The sequence below is a fragment of the Mucor velutinosus genome, assembly GCF_035048745.1.
Source record: "Mucor velutinosus strain NIH1002 chromosome Unknown tig00000165, whole genome shotgun sequence".
NCBI classification, from domain to species: Eukaryota; Fungi; Mucoromycota; class Mucoromycetes; order Mucorales; family Mucoraceae; genus Mucor; species Mucor velutinosus.
The window spans coordinates 672,148-694,851 of record NW_027041913.1 but is presented as its reverse complement, the minus strand read 5'-3'; the positions used below and the strand labels follow the sequence as shown (position 1 = coordinate 694,851).

Genomic DNA, 22,704 nt, shown 5'->3' with positions numbered 1-22,704 from the left:
AGGGAGCTGTCTTTGGGGTATCATATATGCCTGTATTACTGTTGATAGCTTATTGTCGAGTAGTTTCCTCGGAATCTCCAAAATGAATGGTTGAATGGGCAGTATGGCTATGACTAGCGCCACCTGTGGTTGCGGCTGCTGCTGCCGCTGCTGCAGCATAAAAGTTGGCCATCATGGCCGCTGTTTGATCCTCGTTATTGACGCCATCTTCATCATTGATCCTGTATTTAGCCTGTAGAACAGCAGCCAGGCTAGGGTTGATAGAGAATTGCCCAGGTAATGCCACGCCCAAGCTTGCGCCGGGAGTGGAATCCATCATAACCATATTGATCTCCTCCATCAGACGCTTGTAGCCTTGAACATGTTGCAGTTTCAATTTGCATAGTATGTGTTTCACCCGTTCGGCAATGCGTTGTCTCTCTCTTAGCTCAATATAGGAGCTGGAAAGGATCTTTTGAACAAGACTTACACCGTGCACTTGGTCATGAAGCACTTGGTCGATCAAGGGGGGCACTTCATTATGCATGCTGCTGTTACTGCTGCTGTTGCTACTGGTGTTACTGTTGTTGTTGTAAGCAGTGGTGCTAAAGAACAGGGCGTCCAAAATGAGCACGCGTGCTTCTGGCTCCTGCCTTTGATTGATGAGCTTGAGGACAGTCAAAGACGCCAATTTGTGAGTGCAGAGCTTGGAGAGGTGAGGCAATAAGCGTGGGGCTAGAACTCGATAGCGGCCTGGTATGCCTGATGTATCCAGCAGCCAAATCAACAAAAGTGCTCCATTTGCATTCGTGGCTAACAGCAAGGCATGTTGCACAAGCGAGGCAGCTACATATTTCTGTCAGCCAGAGGGTGTTAGTTTAGCAAAAAGCCATGTAGTTTATACATTGACACCTGCCATACCTGTTGTCTTTTTGTCACATGTGGACTTTCCAATGTTGCCCTAACTGCTCGTGCACCAAATCTGCCTTGTGCAATCTTCCAACACGAATCAACAATGGCATCAAATATAAATTGATTGAGATTAGGCCCCAGACCCAAACAGCACTGAACAACATAATTCCCAAACTGATCTAATAATAGGGCAGGAACATAAGGTTTAATGTGGCCACATATGAGGGAAATCTGTGCTGGTAGTCTGCTGGTGTCAATAATCTTTTGAGCGGCCCATGTTCCGTTTTTGTGGACACCAATCGAGGCTAGAAACGGTGCTACAGTTTCCAGCATGATGGATTTCGTGATTTCAGAGCATCGTTCAAATAGCCTCTGGATCACCGTGTTGCCAATATAATCTAAATAACAACGTTTAATGCGGCTGCAAAACAGAGATCATGGCAATACCTTACCACTGCATAATTCGACCAACTCATCTACGCATTCAATAGCAATGACTTCCAGTTCCTTGGTGGATATATGGCCCGTGTCTAGTCTCTTTCGGATGTCTCGAAGGCGTGAAATATCGACTTTTCTTGACTGGCCTAGTTCTGGAGCAGCCGGGATGCTGTGGTAGTAATTTTGAGGTAAATGAAGTCCTGTGTATATATTTTTTAAGGGGCAGGGAAAAGTTTCATTTAGTTGTGATAAATAAGGAGGAGTAAAATCAACAAAACACAAACCGTCAAAGATCGGACCATCCGAATCATCTTCACCAAAGTCTTGCATGATCAACTTGCGCTCAGCGACAACTGCCGAAAAGACATTTGCACTAGAGTTGTTACTTGCATTGCCCATCATTTCCATCATATAAAGCATCATTTGCTGCTGTTCCTGAGGTGTTTGATGCCATTGACTGTGTTTGTCATTATAATTTCCCAACATTTGTTGTTGTTGATGATGTTGTGTGACATCCACCATCGTTGTTGTTGTTATTGCTGATGAGCTTGATTGGAAGCCAGTAGCAACATCGCAATGCGAACCCACAAGGCCACCAACACCACCCATCGATGTCGTCGTCGTCGTCGTCGTCGTTGTCGTCGTTGTGTTGTTGCCGTTGTGTTGCGATTTCATTGCAGGCACTTTTGCGTACCCAATGCGAGCAGTGCCAGTGCCTGGACCCATGATTTCCTTGTTTTGCAGCGCCTTCTTTGCCTTGATGGCGTCCTCCTGATGAAAGAAATTGATAAAGCCACAGTTCTTATGACTGAGAACACGGATAGATTCAATCATGCCAAATGGAGAAAATACAGAGCCCAAGGCAGCCTGTGTCGTATGAATTGGAATGTTACCCACCCCTATTTAACAGAGTTGTTAGTTTCACATCACACACTGCAAGTAGTCAACATTTACAGAGTGCTCTGGTAGGCTCTTGTGCGCTTTCATTAGCTGCTGCTGCTGTTGCTGCTGCTGTCATAGCAAGGCTGTTGATGGCCGCTGTCGGTGTGGCTGTCGGTGAAGATGTGCCAGAGTTGAGTGGTACAGCGTCCGGTTTGCCAAATCCAACTTTGACCGTTGACATGGAATGAGCATAAAGTCTGCTTCCCATCTTGTTGACAACAGCATCTCTCGCTCTAAGTGCTTCTTCCACGGTGGTGAAGTTGATAAAGGCGCATTCACGATCAGGCAAAATACGGATGCTTTCAATGATGCCAAATTTAGAGAAGATCATTTGCAGTTCATTTGTCGTTTGGTGCGTCAATTCAAGCTGGCCCAGCCACAGAGATCGAGTGGGCACTTGGTTTGCGGGTGCATCAAAAAGGCAAGCAGAGGGGTCCATCATCATCATGTCTGTTAAATTCATACTGCTGTTGGATAGCTGCTCATAAGATGATGAGAGGCTTCCGCCAGCGGTCAATGAGTCCTATAAGATTGAATCTATTTTTAATACCATGTTGCAGTGTAGAAAAAGGGAGAATAAGGGGACTTCAATAGCCATATGTATATACAAGGAGGGGAGATGCTATATTGAAGAAATGGTAACAACAAAATGAAATATATATACATTACCCCTGTCCAGCTATGATGATGCGTGTCCAGATCTTCATTCAATAGGATGGAGTGTGAGCCGCTAGGTGAGTTTGTAGCCGTTGCTGTCGCTTTTCTTTGTCGAGCAATCATCTCTAGTAAATCAGCTGAACTGTTGGAGCTTCTCAGAAATGGACGATTGTTGAATTGCTGCTGTTGTTGCTGCTTGTTGATATCCGAATACCAAATGGATCGATGAGGCAAAAGGGGGCTGTTCTCTTCCTGCTGCTGATGTAGTAGTAGTTGCTGCTGTTGTTGGTCCACAGCGCTCATAGCACGGGGTCGGTTCTGCTGCTGCTGCTGCTGCTGCTGCTGATGAGAGAATCGCAGATTGGCAACCGAGGTACGAAGGTCCTCGCCCCTGAAATAATGCGTATTGTACCATTCGTGGTTCTCTGCCAGCGTCTGGAGAGAAGAGTACGAATGGCTAGAGTGAATAGCATGAGATGCCGAGGACGATGGTGCAGTGTCATCCAGACCCAGCGAAGCAAATGTGCTTGCAATCGTGTTGTTGTCATCGCCCTTGAGTAGCTGATCTGTTGTTGGTGTGGTTGGACTCTGAATAGATTCGTTTATCCAATGATGATGTCTATTTGGATCAATCATGAGGTGCGATGTGGATTGCGTTGGCATCGTGTCTGCACGAGGTCTGCGTAAAAGTCTATTGCCGTCTTCATCGTCATGTTCCTGCTCTTGGTCGTACCATTGATTCAAACCACTATTCGCGCGTTTAGGAACATGTTAACATGCATGATTTTTACAATCATAAACGAACGAAAATTAATGCAAACCTTGAAACATGGTTACTATTCATTTCTGTATTCTCTTGTGGTTTTCGAGACACTGGTTCTCTCTAATTTTTGGGATTTTTTTTTTTTTTTGAAATGTTGAAATGTTGTGGATCTAGACAGAAATGTGGTGCCTGAATTTTTTTTAAGGTGAGGTGTATATATCAAATTAAATGTACAACGTTGTAGTATAAAAGCAAAATGAAATAGACAAGCACCACCTGAAAGTGAAGGGAAGAGGGAAAGAAGGGAAAAAGAGAGAAAGAAAGGGACAGAGAAAGAGAGAGAAAAGAAGAAGAACAAGGAGGAGACACACACACATACACAAGGTTGTTCTTATTTTTGTAGCTAAAAATACATCTTATATTTCATCAAGGCAGGGGCGTATATACTAAGGCTGGGCTGGGAATTACATCTGTTGCTTTACATGAAAATAAACTATCGAAATGTCATTTAAATGTACACAGATGCCAGTCGGTATTCATCCCGAGTTTCGTTGTCTTGTAACACAGAGCAAGTGAGAGGCAGAAACAGAGGGCAGTGAGAGGAGAAGGGAGGAGATACACGCATGTGCGATTGAAACCCCATTTTCTTACCAAGTCGAGTAACAGGTCATATTAGCATGTCAGTAAAAGGCGGATAACATGCAAATCATCATACAATACACTTTGAAATCATCTGACAGAATGTGACGATTTCACATCCTATTAGAAATTAGGATTGATAGTGGTATAACACTTGATATCGAGGTATTCCCCCTTCTTTTTTCCTCTTTTTCTTTCAATTTCTCTTTATCTATACTCTTTTTTCGTTTTCTCTCCATTTTCTCTTTTGTTACATATCCCAATTGTCATACCTGCTGTGTCTGTGTCTGTACCTGTCTGTCTTGCATTATCATCTTATCTCTCCATCAACAACATCCAGCAAGAAAAAAAAAAAAAAAGAAGCTCTATTGCAATCACAAATGGGACTCTATTATCGTACTTATCTGGAAGGGCCATCCACTGTGTATGGTTGCTCTGATTGTGGTACTCATTTAGCAACATCTGAATCTATTATATCAAGAGTAAGCATATATCCTGATTACTTCCATGTCATGCAGTTTGAAATAAACTCTAAACTCAAATTTCATTCGTGTAGCAATTTCAAGGCCAACATGGTCAAGCCTTTTTGTTCGAAAAAGTGTAACTATCGCAAGAAGACACATGTCAAGCATACTGTGCTTACATTCTGATATGTTATAGAGTCAATATTAGCTTTGGCAGAGCAGAGGACAGAGATATGACGACGGGATTACATCGAGTCCGAGACATTTCGTGTATCCAATGCTCAAAGATGCTCGGATGGACATATGTTGGTTCTAAGAAATTAATGTGGGGTTGATTGGAAATACATGACAGAAATTAATTCATATCTGTTTGATCCATTAGGTAAAAGCCTACAATCCCGAGAACAGATATAAGGAAGGCAAATTCATACTAGAAAAGAAGCTGCTGAAGGATTTATCAACAAGAGTCTACACTGAAAGCATCGAATACATCTAAAGCATTCGTATTTTATCATGATTCACCACTACCGCCATCATAATCAACACCTTTTTAGCTCAATCACCCTTTAGATCCACGTAGTATCGCCTTCTTCCTTACAACTCTCGGTGCTAAATTACAGTTTGACAACAACGCCGCCTTTTGAGGTCCTCTGCCATTATTTATTCATATATTATACGAGCGATCAATCCAACATCGATCCTCTATCTCTCTCTTCGAAGACCTGTACACTGAATTCTACCACTATTTTCTTTTTTCTATAATCCAGAGCAATATATTTGTGCCATGCTTTTTTATCTTCAATAAATCTTTCCAATGTTGCTTGATCCAAGGAATCTGAGGTGTCTTGGAACAAAGTCAACAGGTCAAATGTTGCTTTGCTGTACTGGAGACAACCTTACATGATATGGAGTGTACATGTGGATCTTGTGCCATCTCGCGAAGACACAACCATTCAGATCAATCAGGATAATCAAGAGCTCAACATTGCCACTATGTAATTAGTGACTAACAACGTGACATCATGGTCAAAATTTTTCTAATTGTAAAACTAAGAAGCAAACCGTCGAAATCAATAGAACTCCTTCTACATTCTAATCCATATATTACAGTAGGTATAAATGTGAAAGAGAAGAAACGCACAGAACTAACATGATTGCTAGTCATGCCCCCCAAGAAGGCTGTCAAGGAAGAAAAGGCTATGCTCGGCCGTCCCTCCAACAACTTGAAGATTGGTGTTGTTGGTCTCCCCAATGTTGGTAAATCTACCTTCTTCAACGCTCTTACAAATGCCTCTGCTGCTGCTGAGAACTACCCTTTCTGTACTATTGGTATGTTGATGTTGTTGCTGACTCGGATCTATTTAGACTGACCGAAATTGTGCGATCTTTTTTTCAAATTTTGACATGTATAGACCCTGAGGAGTCTCGTGTTGCTGTTCCTGATGAGCGTTTTAACTGGCTGTGTCAACACTACAAGCCTGCCAAGGAGATTCCTGCCTATGTAAGTATTTCAGTGCGGATAGTGTTGATATTGAGACTTTACTCAAACTAATCACGGCATTGCACATATAGTTGACTGTCATTGATATTGCTGGTCTTGTTAAGGGTGCTGCTTCTGGTGCTGGTTTGGGTAACGCTTTCTTGTCTCACATCAAGGCTGTCGATGCCATTTTCCACGTTGTTCGTGCTTTCGATGAGGCAGATGTTATTCACGTCGAGGGTGAGTTAGATCCTCTTCGTGATATGGAGATTATTCGTGAGGAATTACGTCTCAAGGATGAGGAGTTCCTTACCAAGCAAGCTACTGAATTAAATGCTGCTGTCCGTCGTGTTGGTAACGGTGGTAATGCTCAAGATAAGGCCAAGAAGGAGGAAGCTGCTACCGTCCAAAAGGTCCTTGATTATGTCAAGGAAGGTAATGATGTCCGTCATGGTACTTGGACCAACAAGGAGATTGAAGTCATCAACGGTCTTCATCTCATCACTGCTAAGCCTGTCATTTACCTTGCCAACTTGTCTGAAAAGGATTTCCTCCGCAAGAAGAATAAGTGGCTTCCCAAGATCAAGGAGTGGATTGACAAGAACTCTGCTGGTGACCCAATGATTCCTTATTCCGGTGCTTATGAATACCGTGTTTCTCTCGCTGCTGATGCCGAGGAAAAGGCTGCTATTCAAAAGGAATGCAACGCTCCTTCTGTTTTACCCAAGATTATTGTTATGGGTTATGCTGCCCTTAACTTGATCTATTACTTTACTGGTGGTCCTGATGAAGTTAGAGCCTGGACTGTTCGCAGAAATACCAAGGCTCCTGGTGCCGCTGGTGTCATTCACTCTGATTTTGAACGTGGTTTCATTATGGCTGAAGTCATGAAGTATGATGCTTTGAAGGAATTGGGTTCTGAAAGTGCTGTTAAGGCTGCTGGCAAGTATATGCAAAAGGGTAAGGAATATGTCGTTGAAGATGGTGATATCATTTATTTCAAGTTTAACGTCACTGCTCCTGCTGCCGGAAAGAAGAAGTAGATCATATATTTTTATAAATAAAAACATCAATATACAATTAAACTCTTGCTGATTCATGAGCAGTATGCATTATCTGCTTTGCAGGATTCTCGTGTATTTTGCTTTAATTTATAATTACGACAGAGTATCAAGAGATTTATTGATCTACTTGATAGTATGACATGGTGCAGATAAAGTCTTGCTATGATCTCTTATTGCTTTTGACGCAGTAGAACGGAACGCACCCGATGCAATGTAATTTTGATGGTATATTATTTGGCTCGATCAATCTTGGTTATGAGTGATTGAGATTAAGATTAAACAACTGATCGTAACTTGCAAATACATGTCTAGCTTGTCATGAAAAACTGTAAACATAGCTTTTTTGTTATTTCTTTGTTTTGTTGGTAACTGCTGTTAACAACTCAATCATCGCAAGACTGAAAGAAAGAGGAATCCCTGATGATACGAAGTAAGGAAAATTAAGCTTCGTGGGTACGACGACATATTCTGAAAAACTTAACGAGCACATATAATAATCATCATTACGAAACAGATAGTATAGGCAACCTGACGGTTAGCAATTGAACCGCTTGCCGTTCATTCTTGAAAGACTTAGTATCTCTAGATCGCTCAAGAATATATAATTATTCGAAATATATTGCCAATTTAGTACGGCAAATAATTTAATTAGGAAAAAGGGTGTCCATAGGGCTCTATTTTATGTTTTCTCTATGTAATTTATTTTTTGGTCCTAAAAATACACCAAAATGGGGATGTGGATCAATTTAAGAATAGTTTTATTGTATATACAGGGATTCAATGGGCACTCGATGGAAGCATTAGCCTAGAATTCTAGAAACAAAAGAGTAGCAGGTACAAAAAACCCTTATGGGGACACTAACTAAGAAAAAGGGAAAAAGGAAAGTGTGGTAGTGGCAAAGGAACGGCATGGATACTGGTATTGTTGATTTGATCTGGAGGAATGGCCAACGGATGGGAACTTTGATAATTACTTACCACCGTGGCATCGCACCGAGAAAGCAAAAACAACAAACGTTCATCAATGAGCAGAAAACCAGAGCGATCCAGGATCTGGATCTGGTGGGATCACAGCCAGAGGATGCACAAGGCAATCAATGGCATGCAACAAAAGGAGCAAAGCAGACCAAAAGTACGGTGGACCAGCTGAAGCCTTGTCTGGAAGACAGTTCAAAGCATGATCAATGCGATGGATACCAGGAGGAGCAGGTGGCAAGGCATCAAACAAAGTACTGTAGGGGGAAAAACTGTCCCGTTCGTTTAAAATTTTGTCTTTTTGCACAAGTTTTTGGTCATTTCTTTGTATACAAAGTCGAAATATATATCGTTTGAATGAGAGAAAGTAGTGCTATCTATACATAATTATAACTTTTTCAAAAACTAAAATCCAATGGTTTTATTGGTTAAAAAATAAATATAGAAAAATGTACATTTTACTATAAAATCATTAATAGTGAGTTGAACCACCTTTGCTCTTGATGACAGCCTTAATTCGGGCAGGCATACTATCAATATATTTCTGGCACTCTTTTTCTGTTATTTTTTACCACTGAATGTTAATACGCCGCTCTAATTCTTCTTTTGTTGAGGGCCTAGTGGGACACTTATTAAGACGAAGCTTTAGGAGATGCCAGACATGTTCAATGGGATTAAGATCGGGACTTTGGGGTGGCCAATCCATAATTTCGTCTAGGTTAAACCCATTGTCGGTGAACCATTGTTTAGTAATGCCCGATGTATGCGGTGTTGCTCCGTCTTGTTGAAATCGCACATCAGATGGTGTCTTCCCAAAGTGCGCAAGAGTGTCGTTCAATGATGTCTTCGAAATATCGACATACAAGCCCGAGTTTATTGAGCCTTCAATAATGGTAGTACCATAACCAGGACTCTCCGCTGTTATGCAACTCCAGAACATGACCCCACCGTCATTTCCCTGCAACTGAGACTTGACTTAATACGACTGCATGATTCGGCCACCATTCATCCAGTAAAAAGAATTACCATCTGAGCCCCAAAGGTTTATTCTTGTTTCATCCGAAAACACCCAACGACTCCAATCAGCAATAGTAAGATGCTTATGCTTTTTAGCCCACGCCAATCGAAGCCGCTTGTTTGTCTTGCTAACAAAATTGGTCTTTACTTTTCTACGAGATTTAAGTCCATTTCGTCTCAATGACTTGCGGATGCCATTAATTGACATATCATGCCCCATCAATCTTAAACTTTCTTGCGCTGCTCCGGGATTATCTAAAGCACCTGATCGAAGTCCTCTTGACACTAGGGACATAGTTTTAGCACCAAGTTTTTTCGGTCTTCCGCCAAGAGGTCTAGCTGGGTCAGGGCAATATAGTTTTCTGAGCCTTGTAAGAGTAGAGTTACCCACTCCTGGATACAAATTCTTTATCTTTGAGAGCGAAAGACCACGTTGGAGCAAAGATTGGAGAACGTTGCGCAAATCTTGTGTTAAACGAGCAGGCAAAATGAAAGTTTTGAAAAAAAATAAGAAAGCAAACAAATAAAGAAAAAACATGAAGAAACTAGCTTCTTTTATACTTTTAGAGTGCTCCTGGGATATTAGATATCCTGAGCATACCGCGAGTAGTTTTTTAGATTTCTTCAATACGTCTATTTGAAGTAAAGATATCAACCATTTTATATCATCTAGAATTACCCACCTAACATTTTTGCCACGTCTCACTTTAGCTGGTTATACTGGGATTAAAATATAGTCCAGCCATAAGATTTTTATATTGCTGTAATCCCTATAGGCTGTTCTATCGAACGCAGTATGGGGTGGCTTTGTTTTCTGAGTTTTGGCAATATACTAGGTAAAAGTCAAGATTATTTGAACGAACGGGACAGTTTTTCCCCCTACAGTAGAATAGCAACATCATCAGCATATAATAAAGCATTAATAGCAATATTAGTAGCATGAGTGGGTGTTATGACGGACCAAAGAGGAGAGGGAGCACATGATGGTGATGTTGACATGACACGAGTGGTGGAGGACGATGCAGCTTGACGCAACAAAGCTGGCAGTGAGTTGATAAAAATACTGAATAAGTGGGGACTAAGGGTGGAGCCTTGAAGCAATCCAGTATGCAGTGAGAGTTCTTGGGACACGCATTGCTGATTCAGCACTGAAATAGAAACATCGTCAAACAAATTGGAGAGCAATGAGACAAGTGGCATTGGAGCACTGGCAGAGAGCAGCGAATTCCAGATCACACGGCGATCAACAACATCATAGGCACTCTTGATATCAAGGAAGCACACAGTTGGCCAGTGGTAGTGTTGGTTCTGGTAGTCTTTCATTAAGTCTTGGAGACTAAGAGCACTATCAAGTGCACTTCTTGCGGATCGGAAACCATTCTGGGCTACATCTAATGGTGGTGAAATGGTGAGGACAAGGGGAGCAAGGCACATTTCAAAGAGTTTTCTCAGTGTACTAGTCAATGAGATGGGCCGAAAGCTTGATGCCTCCGTGACAGGTCCCTTCTTGTAGATGCTACAAACATTACCATGACGCCAATCCGCTGGTGTGTAAGACCATTGATAGGTCAGAGCAAAGAGGTATGACAGAACAGTGGCAAGTGGTTTCTGAATGGGTTTCAGCATTTCACCACGAATTGAATCACGGCCAGGTGCTTTACGGTATGGCAACGACTTGATCTGCTGAATGATATGGTCAATACTAATAATCTCGTCAAAAGCTTCGTTGTGGACCGATGCTGAGACAACACGACGTGTTGGGTCAGAGTCATCATGTGGTAGAGTTCTATGTGAGAGGTATGATGGGATGAAAGGAGAAGCATGCGGATTCAATGTACTGATGTCACCATTTGCCAGACGAGTACCACCAAGATGGGAGGCTGACTGAGGAGGAGGAACACCATATGGCAGATGTCTACCATGTGTAGCAAAAGGGCATGGAGGTCGATTTGTTGGGAGATTGGATCCAGCATAAATGGTAGCAAGGTGATCACGCATAGCATTAGCACCAGCTTGAGCACCGTCCACATGTAGATACCCTGATTGTCTTTGTCGTCTGGATTTGATCAACTTGATTTTTGACATGGCCTTTGAAAAGTCTTGCTTGAATAAAGATTCACAGAATGCGTGCCACGAAACCTGTTTAGCTCTACGAAGGGCTTGTTTGAACTTTTGATGTGCTTCCACATGTTGATTCCACCAATATGCCTTGTCCAATGAAGCGGGACAACGACGATATTTACGATAGAGAGCTTCACGATGATCACAGAGCCGTTGAAGATCGAGGGTCCAGAATTTCTTCCAAAAGTTGGGTCGCTGGGATTGCCGAGTAACGGATTCATCCAGTGCGTGATATATACAATTGGTGAGATCACTGTTGACGGTATCGATTGGAGGTTGTGTATCAGGTGGTGAGCGCACAAGCGAGATCAGCTGTTGTAGCAACGGTTGAGAGAGGGCTGTAAAGCGTTGTGCATACAAATTGCGTACATCCGTTTCTTGTAGACGTGAGAGCTTCCATAGGAGACGAGGTGATGGTGATGGCGTAGCAGGCATAGCAAGAGCAGGTTCGTTTGAGTGGTAATCAAACGTCAGAGACATCAGTTTATGATCAGATCCCAAAGACAAGTCAGAGTAAATACTAATTGAGGAGGAAGAAGGTGGAGATGAGGTATCCAGAGAGGCAAAGGAAAGTGATTCTACATTTGAGATGTAGTAATCGACAATGCTACTTACATTCCGCCCACTACGACGGTCCTCAAAGGTAGGTGTAGAGTGGGCTAATTGACAGTTCAAAACGTTTAATTGATTATCGGCACAGTACTCTTGAAGTAGACGACCACGGTTATTTGTAGAGGAGTCACCAACAAAGCTACCCATGCGGGCATTCAGATCGCCACAGATGATTGTGTCATGATCCAACGGGATCGCATTCAGGATGGAAGAGACATTTTCAGTATAGAGATCCGCTTGCTCAGGTGGTATATACAGACAAATGAGCCGAAGTTCACGACCAAGTTGAATACCCAAAGCAAACTCTTGAAGAGCAGAGGGCAAAGGCGTCTGAAATGCTGTAAGGGGACAGGAAGGGTTGATTAAGCATGTAATGCCACGAGAGCCACGACCACCGCCTGCGACAGTGACGCCAGGTAAGTGGAATTGCTGCCAATTGGTGGGTAGTCGGATGGGATGGCGGTTCAGCCATGTTTCGGTAATGAACAGCACAGAGAAGGATTGGCAATAACGGAGAACATCATCAATGGTGGTATCTCTGAGACCGCGAGCGTTCCAGAGGCCAATGGTGAGTGGAGTGAGTTGAGAAGCGCTATTAATGACTGGAGCCAAAGCTGTAGGAGGAGGAGGAGTAGTAGGTATAGTGTTATTGAGTATAGTTGGTATTGATGAGGACGGATTAGAAGCAGAGAGAGGATGGTCAGGGAGCGAGGAGGATGTATAATGACTGAGAGGACTCTCAATCATTAATACTCTTCTTCGTCGGAATCAGACATGTCAACATCAGATGAGCCAGAGCTTTTCTTGAAACCAGAAGAGCCAAAGATGTTATTGACAGGGGCGACAGAATCAATGTATTCAGTGGTGGTCCAACCATTTTCCAAAAAGTGATTAGCAACAGAAGCAAAAAGACGAGAACGACGATTGGCAAGGTAGACAAGAGACTTGGCACAACGATTGATTTGCAGGTCAAAGGCAGCATCCTCACGCTTAGAGAGGGACATCTCTTTAAACTTGGGGTCAGCGAGGTGTTTGGGATCAGTAGGATCAAAGCCTTCCACAACATTGATGTTGTTCTTGGTGAGAATGGAGACGAGGTTGTCCTTGTATTGCAAATGGACTAGGACGCCAATGATGTTTCTAGCAGGGAACGTTACATCAATGATACGAGAAGCATCAGCTTTGATCAGATGCAAGTTGTTGCGGACTTCAGTGCGAGTGAAGCGGCGAGAGCGGTTAAAGTACACCGTTGTGTAGCCTTTGGGCCCTTCAGGAGCCAAGTTAAAACCACGAGTAATAGCTTGGCGATGTTTGTCAGTTACATCGGCAGGGTTGCGAACCTTTTTGGAACGTTTGATTACTTCGGTCCAAGAGTTGTTGGGAGTCTTTTTGGTGGCATTGGGTGCTTGTTGCGTGGATTGAGTAGCTGAAGAATGAGGTTTGGGTTGCTGTTGAATACCTGATTTGGGTTGCGCTTGAGTGGTTGTGGAACCTTGTTGAGAGTTGAGTTGCTGACGCAGACGCTCATTCTCTTGGGTCAGGGATTCATTTTGTTTTTGGAGATTCAAAATAGTGGTTTTCAAGGCATTTAGCTCTTGCAAAGCACTGTTGTGGGCAGAGATGTCCTGTTGCATGGTCAATACTAGTCTCTGCAGATCCATCTGCGACATGAGAGTAGCTGGTGTATCGGTGTCCATTGTCATTGTTGATCGATACAAAGGTGTTGAGATGTCGAAAGAAAAATATGATGTTTTTTGTGGGTTTTTCAAAAAAGATGAATATCTGTTCAATCGAGCTGAGGTTTTCACAGGTTATACTTCAAGTACTAGGCACTTAATGTATGCTCGTTTGGTGATTACTGCTTTGTTTACTACTGCTTGGATACACTTATTGGAATTTTCTAATCACGTGGTACCTGAATTTTTGGCGGAACGTAATATAAAATTTCAAAAGCGAAAGAAAGGTCGGGGATGTAGCTCAGGCGAAAATTTATGGTTGTTTATTGATTACAATGAATTAGCAATGTAAAAAATATAGACTTATATGCATGCGATCTTTGGATCATTAGTTGCAAGTCCTGAGAAGCGACGTACAGCAAAAAAGCTTAAATTGATAGTTTGATCTCCATGCAGGAACAACATGCAAGTGTCCAGAAAAGGGAAAAAAGGTCCTAAACTAAAAATTAAACTGGTAAAAAAGAAGTACAGGCAGGAAAAAGGAGTAAAACAAGTGAGATAAAAGGGTAGAGAATAAGAAGCTATGGTGTATGAGACATGCAATTGAGGATACCTCGATGTTCAGACAGCAGCACAGACAAAATAAACCCACAGACCTCAGTGGCACAAAAAAAGCAAGAAAAAAAGGAGAAAACGAGGCATTTGCATATAGCAAAATGAGCAGAGAGACAAAGACCAAACGAGAAAGAAGCAGAGAAGGAGGACAAAGTAAATACAGACACTACCATAAAGGCAGCAGAAACAGAAACAATGAGAGTGGGAATGAGAGAGCAAAACGATTTCAACACCAAGGTGTCAATCAGTTATCAGAAGGCTCTGACATTTCAAGATCCTTGGTAGCAGAGAGAGTGGGGGAGACAGCATAGGCCAAGAGAGAGGCAGTTTCAACATCATGATGCAAGAGGTAGCCAAGATAACTCAAACGTTGTTTCTTGGCTAAACGCTCTTGATCAGAGGATCGGGATGGTGGTTTAGCAGCAGCAGAGGAGGAGGAACGAGCAAGCATTTCTTCTTTCAAAATGGCATCAAACTGGGCTTGGTTGATGCGATCATACAAAAGAAAAGAACGAGCAACAGAAACACGGACAGAACGACGGACGAAAGACAGCGAACGAAGGCAGCGAAGGTTTTCGACCTCAATGGCCTTTTGGACACGCAGATCACGAGAGAGAGAAGCAAATTTGGGATCTTTGAGATTGACTGGATCACATGGATCAAAGTCAATCAACGGAGAAGAGCCACGACCATGGAGATGCATGGCTTTGGTGAGGGTGAGAACATAGTCGTTGTGAACAAGGAAAGAAATCACATTCTGTACAGGATATTGAATATCCAGCACACGAGAGTTATTCAATCCTACGCCTTGAACAAGGCGACGCAGCTCAGAAAGACGACGGCGGACAGGAGTAGCATAGTACACAAATTGATAACCAGATGGTATATCACTTTGAGGAGCAAAAAGACGGGCAAGAGTAGCGGATGCCTTGGTGGCAGATGGAGGAGGAGGACGAGCAGCAGGCTTCTTCTTACGCTTTGCACCTGTATTAGATGCAACGACGGCAGCAAAAGATGGTTGATTTCCTGGAGACAAAATGGTGGCAGAGGTAGCATTGGTGCATGTAGTTGATGCTGATGCTGTTGTGGTGGTAGTAGTGGCAGGAGGTGGGTGGGATGATGATGGTTTGGGAGCCAGGCTAGTTGTAGTACCAGTAGCAGCTGCAAGTTGGGCTTCGAGAGCGTGACGAGCAGCTTCAGACTCTGCCAGGGCTGTTTTTAACCGCTCAATTTCGACATGGGCGGTTTCCAGACGAGCTAAGCGATTTCGAACCTCAATCATAAAGGTTGAAAGTTGCTGTTCACTCGCTGGAGAGGCAGATGGAGGAGTTGTTGTTCCAAAATCAGTTGAAATGTTGATGATATCAACTGATGTTTGTGGATGATGGTGCTGAGAGGTTGGAGAGAGTGTCATTTTCTTTGTTTTCAACTGTTGAGTGAAATCTACAGCGAAAAAAGGTGGAGATCTTGAGGAACTTGGCCGTTTTTGACCTGGAGAAAGAGAGGACGCAGAGCTTAATGCCTGGTTTACTTTGGTGTCGTCTGGAATGGTGTTCTGGCTATGTATTGTATGGATTTGTAGAGTTGGAGCAATTTTTTTAATATTACTGGGCTTGGTAGTTGGTAATCAAGATATAAGTATTGTTGTGGGGGATGTAGCTCAGTTTAAAGGTTGTTTTTATTTATATACAATGTTTTATAATTGGGCACTCGGTATGAGCATATGCCATAAAACTAGTAACTCTATAGACTAAAGAAAGAAAACCTCAACAGAGACAACGGAAAAGATGACGAAAAAAGTTTGAGATGGCAGTAAAAGAGCAGAAGACTACTTGTAGTGGCACGGTTGATCTTGAGGGATGTACCAACGGATGGGAACTTTGATTTGACTTACCACCGAGGCACCGCACGAAGAAAACAATCGGCCAAACGTTCATCTCAGTTAGCCATGAGAGGGAGGATAGAACCACAATGATCCGGGATCAGGATCAGGGGCGATAGTAGCCAAAGGGTGGACCAGACAGTCGATTGCATGAAGCAAAGATAGTAACGCAGACCAGTATACTGGAGGACCAGCAGAACCACTTATAGGCAGCATGTTCAGGGCATTGTCAATGACATGTACACCAGGAGGAGCAGCAGGCAGAGCATCCCACAGATCACGATCCAAAGCACGACATTGAGGGAAGTGATTTCGAGAGATGAAAGATCCATCCATGCAGGGACATTCCTCACGCATGTTTGCAAAACGACCAAGACGCCAACGAACCAAACGACTACGAGCCGATTGACCAATAGGTAAGTACAGTATGGGATCAGGGCGAGAGACAGAAGGACGGCACGCACGAAGCAGAACATGTTTACCAGTAGTAGTAGCAGCAGCCAGTTGTTGGTCAACCTGATCTTGCCAGAAGTCAGAGAAGTGAGCCTTGAGACCAGCAAATGAAGGGACAGGGTCAGGCAGAGATCTATACAAACTGTTTTCACAGATGTACCGATCCAGTCGAGTGTACGACAGAGCACCACGAAGAACCACCACAAGACTATCCTCAGGTAGAGTAGCAGAACGAAGAGCATACCTAGTTGCCAAGACATTATACCGATGTTTCATTGAAGGGAGACAGGTAATGTGCTTAGCAACGTTGAACCAGGAACCACCCACGAACATACCAACCAGCCGGTTTTGGAGCTTGTCAAGAGCCTCAAAGGTACGATAGTCAAGATGAGATATAGCGAGGCCATACTCAATCTTGGGTCTAACGAAAGCCTTGTACAGACGAGAACAGAGCAGCAGAGAGAAACCATTACGGTTGACACCAACAGAGTTCAGCAAAGCCATAACCTTGACAGCGCCAGCGGACCGCAGAGACAAGATACTAGGAGCATGTAGCCCTTTATATCGAAACGGCATACCAAGATACACAAACTCATCTACCACCGGCAGCGGCTCATTGTAGAGAGTAAGACGAGCATCAGAGAGAGCAGCAGGAGAACCGAGCACAGCACATTTAGATGGCTTCCACCGATAACCAAGACAGACAGAGTGTTCAGCAGCAAGATCCAACATAGACTGGACACCAGACAAAGACGCAAAGATAGCAACATCATCGGCAAAGAGCAAGCTATTGATGGCAATAGGACGACTAGCACCAGGAGGACTGACCATCGTAGCACCAGTATCAACAGAACGCAAAAGATTCGGTAAGGAGTTGATATACAACGAATACAAATGAGGACTGAGTACTGAGCCTTGAAGTACACCAGTAACAGGAGAGAAAGCAGCAGAGGTATGATTAGCAATCAAGATTGAGACTGAGACATCGTCAAACATGTTCATCAAAAGACCCAGAACAGGACGAGGAAGTGTAGAACCAGACAGCACTACGGCGAAACCCTTGGTGCAAATACACCAAGTTTAGAGCAAAAGCACCAAGACTTAGATCATTTGCACCAAAATTGGGGTTTTGAAGGTGCATTGGATTTTTTTTTCAATAAAGAATTATCAGTGGTATCACAAAAAATGGAGGTACATCAAGTGCTTAACCATTTGAGGAAGTAAGGACAAAATATATTACACAAAAACACATTTTTCGAGTATATAAAACTTTGAAATAAAGATTGCAGCACGTATAGTTTGTTATAGCCTAACGAAGGTTTCAAAATCTATCTATAAACATATGTAAAAAGAAGCAAATTAGGCATATTTTTCGAGTAAATGTCAATTTATGAATTCCCAAAGGGTCATCGGGTGCTCAAGAATAATAATACGATTGCCCAATGTTTCCTCTTCTTATACATCTAGTTTGTTATATACGTTTCCGGAACAAATCTAAAGAGAATGGCCTCTAAACACTTTATCTCGCAGTTGAAAATTGATTGTTGCACATGCGGTGTTCAGGATAGTTTTTTTTTGGATTTATCAAAGTGTCTAGTTCTTATATAGCTTTTTTGTTCTGCATGTTTAGGCAGGAAATTAAGCACAATATCAATATCTAAAGTTTTCTCGGTTTTTTCGTAATACCTTCCTATGTGTACAATTGAATGGCAGATCTATCACTATTCTATCAAATCTAAGAGAGATCAAGTAAACATCCATTGAAGAATACCGTATAAACCATGAAGGAAAGGGGAAAACTGAAATTTATCAGAATCATATTTGCGTTGGATCTTGAAAGTCTTTTGTATTTAAAATACCGCTTCAAAGTAGGAGCTAGCAGCGTATTCAGCGCTAAAAGCAGTAGGAAACACCTATTTGATGCTAAAAGTGGTAAAAATCATCTTAGAGATACGGGAGAAACAGCTCAATAGAACCTTTCCGGTTTACAAGAGCAAAAAGATTGTTGTGGGCGGAACTTTAACCATCGTGGCTCTTGTGTTTCGTTGATATTTGCAAAAAATCAGTGTTCAAAGCCTTAAGTAATAGTAGGACGAGGGGAAAACAGAAGGAAGAATTCAATAAAGAATGGAAGGTGAGGGAGACGGCAAAAAAGAAGACATTTGTCGGAATCTGTTTTGTATACACGCTTAGGTTTTAATAGCAAGGGTGAGACATAAAAGCATTGGCAATTGAATGAAGGAAAAATAGGAATTTCATACAATTTTAAGATGCCATTGTCTGGTAACAGTGCTATTCGCACTAGTGTTTTACTCAAGTTAAGGTTGGGGCACCTACTCCGCAATTAATGGTGCTTTTCGGCACATACTAAAGGAACTGAGCGTTGTGTAGTGAGATGAATGGGATGTCTTTGATGTCAGAAGCTAAAAGGGAAGAAACGAAGAAGAGGAGAACGACATCATGAAGCTGAATGTCTGTTAACTTGTTGGGAGTAATAATACGATGATAAATTCTATATTTATCTTTATTATTGAGGTAGCACAAATGAGTTTTTTCCAGGTTTATAAGTCTCTATCGAGGCCCGGAAAACCTTTTCCTTCGTTATCACTTTATATCTCTTGTCATTCTCGCTAAAACGCATCAGACCAACTTGGCAAATGACCTGCTCAAATGTGCACACCAGATATGCGGATGAATCCTGGTCATCATCCAGCTCCATTATGGGCATCGTCTTGTCTTTGTCGTCAACAGCATGAGTCTTTCCCAATCGAATAAGCAAGAACAACTCATCGCCAATCCCCTCAATTTCGAGCTTGAACATGAAAATAACAGCCCCTACAAAGAAAGCTTTGACCTTGCGACGAGAGTTACTGTAGGAAATTCAGACGTCAATGTGGGTTTTGATGAGTAACGATAAAGGCAATAATGAACCTGTGAATTGACATACCTCAAGTGTTCTGCCCATACCATGATGTAGTGGCTTCCTCTAGAATTAGCACCGGTGAGATCGCGATAGTATTCTGAACGATAAGTGCAGTTGTAAGCCCAGGCACTTCCAGAGACGACAATATCCAGTTGATCATTGATATGGACATTCTGCAGAACATTAGTCGAGTATTGCCGGTCGTAGTAGGACTGTATAGCCTTGACAAAAAGAGGCGTGTTGACGTTGATGGAGGTTGGAATACTTGAAACCGTTGTGTGGATGACTGGATACCAGAGCTGACTTCCGTTGCCATTGTCATTCTTTAGATTTACGAAGGTAGTTGGATCGTATCGTCGAGGCACTAAGAGATTGATTCGAGCATCCAGATCATTCAGTTTGTCTTCACCATCGCCTGTACCATCACCAGTTGTAGATGCCTTGATGGCTCGCATAATTGCCAAACGATCAATGATGTTTCCGGCATTTATACCAACATTTGTGCGAGCACTTATCAAGCGTTTGTACCTGTCGATGGATCTTTCGATAGATCGACTGGAAGTCGAAGCCGGTAAACCTTGCGCTTTGATCATGTAAGTCAAGTGTCCTAAATAATGGGCGTTTGGTCGAAAGGTCTTGATAGGAAGGCGTTTGGCTTTGATTTCAGTGATCAGCAGTTTGTGCCAATCGTTAACCTTACTGTGCAGAGATAGAAAGAAGCAAGTTGTTAGTCTGTGGATAAAACGGGTTTTGTTATTCAAGATGCCAATACTTACGCTTCTATGAATTGTAAGTCTGAAGCATGCAATTCATTCTTCTGCAATACCAAAGCTGCCACTTTAACGATACCCAGAAGAGGTTTTCTGATTGAGTCAGGATAGTGTGGTGCTATCAGGGCTGGAACAATGAAAATCATGAACTCTTCATAGTCAACTGCTCGGTAGTTGGTAACTCCTCCTGGTGCAAAAATGTCGTTGAATGGTGCATTGAAGGTAGTTGGAATGGTCTTCTTTGACTGAGCCACATACTGACCGATCTTTGCCAGAACTTTGGGATCTAAATCAAAGGTGTAAGGCCAGGCACTTGCTTTATCAAGCTTTGCTTCTTTCAGTTCTTCGATAGAGGGCTTGTATCGGTTATCAAACTTGGATGGATGCAATGGAGAAGACAAGAGCTCGTACAAATGCTTAGCTAATCCAATGCTCAGTAGGTGAAGTGTGTCGAGACCGTAGAACGATGGGTTGGCAGGAAAAGACTTGAGAGTGGTAAATATGGATGGTCCTTTGATGTTCTATAGAAGAGATGATGGTTGGTACAAGAACTATACATGATTGTTTAATGAAATCGCTTCACTTACAAACACATGTTTTACGCCAACAGGCAGTGGTGCTTTCAGTTGTTCGAGAGTTCTGTATTGGAAATTTCTGATTGTGCGAGTAAAGCATTGACCTCCTTGTGTGTCTATGAGGCACTTCATACAGCCAAACTGACTGGAGACTCCTCCATGCAACATCAAATGTGATACTTCTACAAGATCGCCTGTCGCCATTGCCAAATGAACGCTTACTCGGGCAACTTCACCACCATTCACTCGAACCAGCATGCCATGTTCACTAAGATCACGAATTTCGTCCACAAAAATAGCCAAGTAGCTTTCAAGATCCACTGGAGCCTTCTTGCCGGGTGCAATCATTGTCTGAACAGTCCAGTCATCCAAGTATCTGTGGGTTGGTAGACATAAATGCAATATCGTTGGTGGTTAGAATCCGGTACTAATTGGATATTATACCCATACAAATAGAGATAACTCACCTGAGGTGTGGAGGGGCTGACAAAATTACAACGTGGAATAGCGTTAACGTATCGCCAGCAAAAGAGTTGCTTTGGGGTTTGAAGCCGTCGACATACAAGGCAAGCAGAATAGGTTCCTCATCTACGTTGGTGCCATGTCTTTCCCGTCTTTGTTGAAAGTTAATGTACTCTTGACCGTCAAAGTAGTCTCGGTAAAAATGTGGATCATGTTGGTAGTTACGTCGATACGACATGAGCTCATCTCGTTTGGACTTGTCACTCAAGACTCTTGCTAGCTGATCACCGATGCTCAAGACATTCATATTTTGTGCTTCGCTTTTGGGAGTTCCACAGTGATTGCACACTCCTTGGACTGATGTATCGTTCTTGGGATAAACTTTGCAGCCTTGAGGACAGACCTTGTAGATGAATGCTTGTACGCCAGTCTTCTTTCTCATGCGCGCCTCTAGAGTATCGAACTGAATCAGCTTTGGAAACACAATGCCTTTGTGCATTAAAGGGAGATGTCAATATGGTGAGTGCGTTTGAAGATACAATGCATAGTGGTATTCATATGCTTACCTCTTTCAGTGCCACCTCCTGCCTCTGCTATATTCTTAATGATTGTATTTGTAAAGTATATACTTTCACGACTCATTTCTCTCGATGCTGGATACTTGTCGAATATGTCACGGAGCTTCAATGAAAGTAATTCACTTTCATTAAAATCAGTGGCGTAAGAGAGGGTGTCAAGATCATATACATGTCGAAGGCCTTCCTTTTGTTCAAGAGTGAAGCTACTGTAGTATGAAAAGGACTCAATTGATGGCACTTAGATGGGAGTTAGAACGGTACGTCATGCATTGCTTATAGTTCACACAACTCACGTTCTATTCTTTGCTCTGCAACATGCTGCTGTAATGACTGATTTCCTTGATTACTTGTGGTAGCCGTTGGAGTATCGTCTTGTGAATGCATGCTTGCCTGGGATCGTTCTTGACTATTCGGTAAGGGAGTGTCTTCTGTTCTTGCTTTCTTGGGCTCGCAAAAAGTCGAGTTTGCATAGTGGGTCCTCAATGCTCTAGCAGAATTGTAAGGCATGTGGCACTTTTCGCAGTTTCCTGAAACTCGTCGTGCAGGCATTTTGAGAGGATAAGGTGATGTACAAATGAATGACAACAAGACCAAAGTGATGTGTAGTGAAGCTTAAATAGTAGTTTGATCGTCTCTGTGGTACATAGTAGCACCTATGACTAATAGTGATTTTTGACTCTTCAAGTTGCACAAAGGTGTCGGTTGTG

General features: G+C 42.6%; 8 protein-coding genes across 8 annotated transcripts; 2 read left to right on the top strand and 6 right to left on the bottom strand.

The window, feature by feature from the left end:
* Nucleotides 1–49: 49 nt before the first annotated feature.
* Nucleotides 50–3,772, bottom strand: ATC70_003172 (uncharacterized protein; the record flags this gene model as incomplete). Its single annotated transcript, XM_064822537.1, has 7 exons — nucleotides 50–835; nucleotides 901–1,289; nucleotides 1,344–1,529; nucleotides 1,614–2,228; nucleotides 2,284–2,794; nucleotides 2,941–3,676; nucleotides 3,750–3,772. 7 exons carry the CDS (start codon nucleotides 3,770–3,772, stop codon nucleotides 50–52), a joined length of 3,246 nt encoding a protein of 1,081 aa, XP_064679137.1.
* A 938-nt stretch (nucleotides 3,773–4,710) lies between these two features.
* Nucleotides 4,711–5,290, top strand: ATC70_003171 (uncharacterized protein; the record flags this gene model as incomplete). The annotated part of the gene is made up of 4 exons (XM_064822536.1): nucleotides 4,711–4,812; nucleotides 4,887–4,930; nucleotides 4,991–5,099; nucleotides 5,177–5,290. The coding sequence occupies 4 exons, from the start codon at nucleotides 4,711–4,713 to the stop codon at nucleotides 5,288–5,290; spliced, it is 369 nt and encodes a 122-aa protein (XP_064679136.1).
* A 667-nt stretch (nucleotides 5,291–5,957) lies between these two features.
* ATC70_003170 (uncharacterized protein) lies at nucleotides 5,958–7,317 on the top strand (the record flags this gene model as incomplete). Its single annotated transcript, XM_064822535.1, has 3 exons — nucleotides 5,958–6,123; nucleotides 6,207–6,295; nucleotides 6,367–7,317. 3 exons carry the CDS (start codon nucleotides 5,958–5,960, stop codon nucleotides 7,315–7,317), a joined length of 1,206 nt encoding a protein of 401 aa, XP_064679135.1.
* A 1,042-nt stretch (nucleotides 7,318–8,359) lies between these two features.
* Nucleotides 8,360–9,625, bottom strand: ATC70_003169 (uncharacterized protein; the record flags this gene model as incomplete). The annotated part of the gene is made up of 3 exons (XM_064822534.1): nucleotides 8,360–8,570; nucleotides 8,886–9,231; nucleotides 9,340–9,625. 3 exons carry the CDS (start codon nucleotides 9,623–9,625, stop codon nucleotides 8,360–8,362), a joined length of 843 nt encoding a protein of 280 aa, XP_064679134.1.
* A 584-nt stretch (nucleotides 9,626–10,209) lies between these two features.
* On the bottom strand, nucleotides 10,210–13,766 carry ATC70_003168 (uncharacterized protein; the record flags this gene model as incomplete). Its single annotated transcript, XM_064822533.1, has 2 exons — nucleotides 10,210–12,790; nucleotides 12,838–13,766. The coding sequence occupies 2 exons, from the start codon at nucleotides 13,764–13,766 to the stop codon at nucleotides 10,210–10,212; spliced, it is 3,510 nt and encodes a 1,169-aa protein (XP_064679133.1).
* An 832-nt stretch (nucleotides 13,767–14,598) lies between these two features.
* ATC70_003167 (uncharacterized protein) lies at nucleotides 14,599–15,768 on the bottom strand (the record flags this gene model as incomplete). The annotated part of the gene is made up of 1 exon (XM_064822532.1): nucleotides 14,599–15,768. One exon carries the CDS (start codon nucleotides 15,766–15,768, stop codon nucleotides 14,599–14,601), a length of 1,170 nt encoding a protein of 389 aa, XP_064679132.1.
* A 528-nt stretch (nucleotides 15,769–16,296) lies between these two features.
* Nucleotides 16,297–17,685, bottom strand: ATC70_003166 (uncharacterized protein; the record flags this gene model as incomplete). Its single annotated transcript, XM_064822531.1, has 1 exon — nucleotides 16,297–17,685. One exon carries the CDS (start codon nucleotides 17,683–17,685, stop codon nucleotides 16,297–16,299), a length of 1,389 nt encoding a protein of 462 aa, XP_064679131.1.
* A 1,531-nt stretch (nucleotides 17,686–19,216) lies between these two features.
* On the bottom strand, nucleotides 19,217–22,546 carry ATC70_003165 (uncharacterized protein; the record flags this gene model as incomplete). Its single annotated transcript, XM_064822530.1, has 7 exons — nucleotides 19,217–19,559; nucleotides 19,637–20,311; nucleotides 20,389–20,903; nucleotides 20,970–21,333; nucleotides 21,425–21,908; nucleotides 21,986–22,234; nucleotides 22,291–22,546. 7 exons carry the CDS (start codon nucleotides 22,544–22,546, stop codon nucleotides 19,217–19,219), a joined length of 2,886 nt encoding a protein of 961 aa, XP_064679130.1.
* Between the last annotated feature and the right edge of the window lie 158 nt (nucleotides 22,547–22,704).